Raw genomic sequence first — 7,490 nt, 5'->3', positions numbered from 1 at the left:
GTCACATCTTCGGCTGACTAAACTATCGCAAGTGCTGGGTCACCGACATTTTCTGATTTGGGGGCTGCAGGTCAAGTGAACAGCCAGCAGAAACATCACCATACTGGCATGCACCACCTGGAAAAAAAACCACACGTCTAGCTATTTGTGAAAAGAGCCTGCACATTGTAAAAACAGGGTGACTTGGGCAATCAAACATCATGGAGCCCATGTCTCATGTGACGTGTGAAAAGGTGAAAGCTGTTCAGCTGGATAAAATGGCCTGCAAAGTGCATCATTTGCAATCTAGCAGGAAGGTGTTCTATGTCCCTTCTTTGCATCAGACCCACTCAGTGGAAACTTGTGTCTGAATTTTGTTTTAGTAGCGGGTCCAGTTTTGTGGAATGTTTTACCACTTGGTCTCCAACAGAAGCCAGACTGTCTATCCTTTTGGAGACAACGGAAGGCTTTTCTTTCTTTCGGCAGGTTTTCCCGTAGGCTTGAGAGTTAGGTCACTAGATTCTTTTCTCTCATTTCATTTGTGAGATTCCCATGGGTCCCATTGTTACCGGGGAGAACAGAAGTAGTGGAATGTTTGGTTACAGCACCCCTATGTGGGAGGCTGAAATGGTGGCTTCCCCTGGGTATGGACAAAAGGAAAGGGTTGCCTTTTGCCCATTTGAAGAACCTTCCTTCTTCCCTTTTCGGATTCATGTTTTCTTAAGAAATGTATTTTTTTGCCACCTGCCTGAGTTCCCCAGGTACCAGGGTGTGGCACCATGAGCATTCTTGGGCCGAGCCAGTGAACAGACTCAAGCTGGATTCTGGGTGCTCTGTCATAACCTGCTTTATTAATGACAAGAAAAGAAAACCGAAACCACTCTGCCGAAATTGGCCTCGGAGGGAACTTTCCTTCGCCCCCCCCCCTTCCCCTCGCTTCCCCTATCTAACCTGCCCCCCAGCCCTACCTAAATCCCCCCCCTCTACCTTTATTTTGTAAGTTACGCCTGCCGGCCGGCTGCTATGCCAAAGGCCTCAGTCCCCCCGCCCCTTTCACAAAGCCCCGGGACATACACGCGTCCCGGGGCTCTGCGCGCGTCGCCGGGCCTATGCAAAATAGGCTCGGCGCGCGCAACCCTTTTAAAATCCGCCCCTTAATGTTGAATTAACTACTGAACAACACTGAGGGCCCAGGAACTAATCTTACACCCCCCCCCCCCCCCACCCCTGGACAGGAAATCTTGGGCTTTCGGAGATGCTTAATATCAAGAGAGAAAGTTACACAGCTTAAGCCCATACTGTGGGGTCCTGCAATGGGGCACTAGCCCTAGGGGTTACACATTTATTTACATTCCTGTTTTGCCCCTTCCATATTACTCAGGGCATTTTACAACATTATAAAATAATACAAATACAATACCTTTGCAAACATCTGAAAATACAATGCCTTTTAATAAAGCACTACCTTCATTCCCTACATTTTAATGGAAGACCGCCTCCCATCGTTCACCTCAGCCCACCTCTAATTACAAAAATAAAACAGCCTAGCACTGCCTCATCAATCCCTCACCACTGCTATGCAGATTCTACTACCCTACCTTACCAGGATAAAGGTTCATGCATACGCCCTCCCAAGCAGAAATCGTCCTTTAAGCTGGCACAATGCAGTTGTAATTTATTCCAGACAGCCGGCGCCATTCCTGAAAAGGTGGGATTTCTTACCCCCCAGTAATCAAACTGCTCTCATATCAGAAATGCATAAATAATCCTCATGGGACCAATATTCAGTACCACTTAGCTGGTTAAATTTGTACTAAGCTAGCTAAGTGGTGCCATTTGAATATTCAGGCACAGTCGGTGATTGCCACTTACACAGGCTAACTTTTTATCCACTTAAAGTCAGCTAAGCGAGGGGTGGGGACACTTATCTGGCTAACTTAGCATCGTCTCATACAGTCAGGACTCAGGCCACCTGAGCCCATGATGAATGATGCCCCAGATGCCAAGCCTATCTATTTATGTTCTGATCCTTTTATAATCCCCAGACACCTCGCTCTGTCTGCAGTGAGAGCTGCTCTGTTGGATACAGGAAGTCTGCCAGAATGGGACAGCCCTCTTGTTGTTTTGACTGCCTCCCCTGCTCTGCTGGAGAAATAGCCAATGAAACGGGTGAGAGCCACCTCTGGTGCATCTGTGAGACAATGAAGGACTCTAGCATAGTGAATCTCTGACCTCCAAACTTGTCAAGGATGAGTTTTAAAAAAAACCTCTTTGGCCATAATGGCTGCCATTCCTGGATTTTACCCCATAGCATGTTGGGACTTGTAGTTTAAGTTTCTGAAAAAAAAAATGCAGAAAATGATAAGGTCCATAGTTGTAACTAAGCAAGACTTGATCTGATTCGGTCTGTCCTTAACAGTATAAGGCTTGTTGATGACACCAGTTGCTCGCCACAACTCATAACTCAATGGGCTCCTGAGGTGATCCTAAAGTCAGGACAGGCAGCTACTGAAATATAGAGAAAGGTAACAGTGGACATTTTAGTCTCATTGGTCACTTTAATTTTCTTGAAGTTCCTCTACCTTAGTTTCCAGTGCAGATGGACTCCACTTTGTCCTCAGGGGGGATTCAAATCTTTCACCGATTGGACCACACCCTCCTTTCTCTATAATCCAACCTTTGTAATGGTAATCCTTGTTTGATTTTTCCTCCACTGCTATTCCATTGTCAGTCAGTGTGCCTCAAGCCTCTGTCCTGGGACCTCTTCTCTTTTCTCTCTATCGTTCTTCCATCATTGCTATGATCTCCTCCCATGGCTTTCATTACCACTTACATGATGATGACGTCCAGATCTACCACTCTACAACAGAATTTTCACCAAGAATCAAATTTCAGCCTGCTTGTCTGATATTGTAACCTGGATGTTCAGTTGCCACCTTAAACTTAATGATGCCAATATTCAAAGCACGTTCAGTGCTATTTAGCCTGATAAGTCTAACTTATGTGGCTAAGTACTGGCCGCTGAATATGCGCCTACATTCAGCAGTCGCTGCTTAGTTGATCGTGTTTGGGTTCTCTTCCTCTAATGCCGGTTCCTGATTCAGCACGTTCCATATGGCTGCACTGCATGCCTGAAATAAACCTCAATTTCTTAACCGCAATTTCTTTGTGCAGCATAATACATCGTAATCTTTCTTACACTCGCATCGGACGAACGCCACCATCTTCACAGACCAAGTCGATCCAGGTATTTAAGTTAGAAAGCAGTCAGATGATGTCATGATTAAGTAAATCTACATTCCTAATGGGAATGAACAGGATTTGTTTGGGAGAAAACAATAAGGAATTCACATTCTTAACTGGGAGAAGCAGAAATAAGATTTGTGCTAATATTCATGCCCTGTGGTGACAGAGTAATATAGTACATATTGTAATAAATAGATGGTAATTCCCCTTGAAGAAGCCAAAGAGGTGAAACAAAAGGCCCCTTGTTGGGGTTATAAGAGATAAATAAGAGATATAATCTATAGGATAGTGAATATGGATTTATATTGAACAGCTGCTAATATTTGGTTGTAGTAAAGAGAAGTGAATCCGATGGAGAATAGGTTTCTTTTTAATTGAATTAATAATAAAGTAGTGGAGGGTAGGTGGATGAGATTACGATGGTTGGCTAAAAGACTCCAGGATGATTTAGGTGATTCCTTTCTGCCTGTGTGCAGGGTTGGGATATGCATATTCCTTTATTCCGTCTATTTTACTTAAAAACCATTTTAGAAATAATATTTTCTTATAAAATAAAAAAAATAATAATAATTTTGGGGTGAAGGTGCATATTGAGATTTCCACCACTTGTATATTTTGTATGTGGGATGTACCCTTGAATGCTCCCTCTATGGCCGTATAAAAATCCAGTCTCCAACGCTCACCTTTTTTTGAGGCTGCTGTCCTTTCCTGACCACTTCTGTAAAATAAATTCCCCATAGGCTCGTTTGTCATGTCTGTGTTTCTTGACTAAATTGTAAGCTAAGTGGGCACTGGGACCATCTCATATGTTCATCTGTACAATATTGTATACGTCTAGTATTATTAACTAGTAATAGGAAGAGGAAGAGGAGGAGGATGGTGGCACAGTGAGTTAGAGGGACCTTTGGACTGTGATTACCACCCTCAGTAATGCCTAGGATTCCTTCCTCCAGCCCTGAGAGCCCCTTAAGAACATACAGGTGCAGAGTTTAAAACGCCGTGAGCGGGTAAGTTACAGTCATGGGCATTTTTAATTTTGGCTTTTAAGAATGAGAAGGGTGAATGGCCAGGTTTTGTTTCGTTATTTTTAATAAACTTGAGAAAGGGATATTGGGCCTCATAAGCCAGTTCTTGTTACATTTCAGCTTTCAGAAGGGAAAGAGGGAAATTAGGAGGGGGTACAGGCAAATGACCAGCTCCTTTACATCATTTGATTTGGCAGGAATGGGGTTCTGGACTCAGGGGTCATTCATGTAAAGGTTTGCTGTCAGGAGGGAAGAGATTTGCTGGTTTTGTGGTTATTATTTTTTAAAAGGCCTTAGCTGGTTAACACTTATTTTCTGTGTTAGCTGGGGAAGCCAGTTTCACGAAACCTACTGGGTCATATTTTGACCGATTAGATTTGGGAAATTTTCCACTGAAAACCTTGCCAGTTAGATTAATACATTTTCCTCTGTTATCTTGGCCATTCGGCATCTGTTTGAAAATGGACCTCACTAGGATTGCATACCAGCCGTTGATGTGAAGAGAGAAAAAAGCCCAGATCAGTAGGTAATAATAATAATGAATAAATAATAATAGACAGTAGGTAATATAATATATTCAGTCTTAATTCTTCCAGGGATAACATTTACTCTTCAAGAAGGAGAATGGACCCTTATAAGTTATAAAGCATATGGGCAGGTTGTGTTCATAGCTTGGACTGATGAATGCGATTTCTCCTCCATTTCAGATACAATCATGTGTTGGAAATGCCCAGAAGACCACTGGCCCAATGAGAGTCGAGAGAAGTGCCTTCCAAAAGCCACCGAGTTCCTCTCCTACCAGGATCCAGTGGGAGCAGCCTTGGCTGCTGTTGCTGTCATCCTGTCTTTGATCTCTGTCCTCATCCTCATCATCTTCTTCAGGTTCCAGAACACACCCATTGTGAGAGCCAACAACCGGGGCCTCAGCTACCTCCTCCTCTGCACCCTCACACTCTGCTTCCTCTGCTCCTTGGCATTTCTTGGCCTTCCTGTGAAGCTTACTTGCATGGTCCGCCAGCCTGCCTTCGGCCTCATCTTTACAGTCAGCATCTCTTGCATATTGGCAAAAACTGTCACTGTGGTCATTGCCTTCAAGGCCGTCAAGCCCCACAATCATCTCCATAAATGGATTGGGCCAAACTTACCTAAATTTATTGTTGTATTCTGCTCTCTTATACAGCTGATTATCTGCACTTATTGGATATTTAGTCATCCTCCCTTTCCTGAGTACAACACCAGATCTGAAAGCAGGAAGATAATCATTGAGTGTAATAATGGACTGACCCTACTCTTCTACTGCATGCTGGGATATATGGGCTTCCTGACCATCATTTGCTTCTTTGTTGCCTTCCTGGTTAGGACATTACCAGACAGTTTCAATGAGGCCAAGTTTATTACCTTCAGCATGCTGGTCTTTGTGAGTGTCTGGCTGTCTTTCATTCCTGCATACCTTAGCACAAAAGGGAAGTACATGGTCATGGTGGAGATCTTTGCCATTCTGTCCTCAGGCATGGGATTACTGTTCCTAATTTTTCTCCCAAAATGTTACATTATTCTAATAAGACCAGAAATAAACACTAAGAGGTCCATTTTCGGCCACAAGCCAGGTAGCAAAATTAATGAAATAAATGTATCTGCTTAACTTTGCTGGGATATTCAGTAGCATAGCTGTGCTGCTGAAAATATCTGGTTTTGTCAAAGTTAGCCAGTTAAGTTTTCCTGGCTAACTTGAGAACTGCTCTCTGGTAGTTTTAAACTTATCCAGCTATGATGAGGAATAGTCTAGAATCTGACAGCTAAGATTTAAAGCTATTAAAAAAATTGCAGGGTCATGCATGTGGTCTGCAAAAACCCTAGGGAGCAGTATAGTAACGGGGCAAAATTCTTTTATCTACAAAATAAGAGCAGGATTGAGGCGTGATCATATCTGATGATCCCATCGTGGCCAATCAAATAGATAAGGCAATGGGAAAACTCCAATGGATGCTTAGGTGCATAGGAAGAGGAAGGGTCAGCAGAAAAAGGGAGGCGATATTGTCCCTGTATCAGTCACTGGTGAGACCTCTTTGGAAGTCTGGAGACCACATCTGCAAAAGGGTGAAAACCAGAAAGAGTTCATCTGCAAGGTGGCTACTAAAATGGTCAGTGGTCTTTGTTCTAAAGCATATGGGGACAGATTTAAAGATCTAAACATGTACACCCTAGAGGAAAGGCAGAAGAGGGGAGATATGATAGGGACATTTAAATATCTCCATGGCATTAATACACAGGAGGCAGGTCCCTTGCAACTGAAAGAAGGCTCTGGAAAGGGGAGTCATGGGATGAGGGTGAAAAGGGGCAGACTCAGGAGCAGAGGCGTACCTACAGTATTTGGCACCTGGGGTGGATACTCTTTGGCACCCCCCCCCCCCCAATATATAATTTTAAAATGTCCTAAACATCGATAAAATATATCAAAACATCAGACATATCAAATAACACCCAATAACTAAAACTATTAAGGATTGTAAAAATCTCCTGCTCTCCATATCTGTCATCCTAAGATTGTTGTAGACTGGGAGCATGCACACACACACAATATGCTCCCTCTCTCTCATACACACACACATACATGCTTGGTGAGAGACAGAGGGAGCATGTGTGTGTGTCAGAGAGAGAGACACACACACACACCCAATATGCTCCCTCTCTCTCACACACACATACATGCTTGGTGAGAGACAGAGGGAGCATGTGTGTGTGTCAGAGAGAGACGCACACAGACACACACATTTAGCTGGCTAGGAATGAACTGGACAAACCGCTTTCAAAATTCACCTCTAATAGATTCTTGAGAGATAAATATACAATACAGAAATGAAATCAAAGTAACATGCCCAGAAACTACTACTGGGATATCCTGCACTATAGGAACATAGAAACATGATGGCAGAAAATGATCAAATGGCCTATATAGCCTGCTTTATAATTCCCATCACTTCCTTACAGATCCCCTATATTTATCCCATACTTCCTTTAATTCAGATTCTGTTTTTGTCTCTGCCACCTCCAGTGGGAGGCCGTTCCACACATCCACCACCCGCTCTGTAAAATAATATTTCCTAAGATTACTCCTGAGTCTACCCCCTTTCACCCTCATCCCACGACCCCCTCACTCTAGCGCTTCTTTAATGTTGAAAGTGGCCTGCCTCCTGTGCATGGAAACCTTTGAGATATCTGAATGTCTCTCATATCTCCCCT

At 43.4% G+C, this 7,490-nt stretch overlaps 1 protein-coding gene across 1 annotated transcript; it reads left to right on the top strand.

The window, feature by feature from the left end:
- Window positions 1-4,847: 4,847 nt before the first annotated feature.
- On the top strand, window positions 4,848-6,291 carry LOC115080476 (vomeronasal type-2 receptor 26-like). The gene has a single exon (XM_029584671.1). The coding sequence runs from the start codon at window positions 4,966-4,968 to the stop codon at window positions 5,890-5,892; it is 927 nt and encodes a 308-aa protein (XP_029440531.1). The 5' UTR covers window positions 4,848-4,965; the 3' UTR covers window positions 5,893-6,291.
- Window positions 6,292-7,490: the final 1,199 nt, after the last annotated feature.

Source organism: Rhinatrema bivittatum, chromosome 19 (genome assembly GCF_901001135.1).
Source record: "Rhinatrema bivittatum chromosome 19, aRhiBiv1.1, whole genome shotgun sequence".
Taxonomy (NCBI): domain Eukaryota; kingdom Metazoa; phylum Chordata; class Amphibia; order Gymnophiona; family Rhinatrematidae; genus Rhinatrema; species Rhinatrema bivittatum.
Note: the sequence above shows the minus strand (reverse complement) of the source record. Positions and strands in the feature narration are given on the sequence as shown.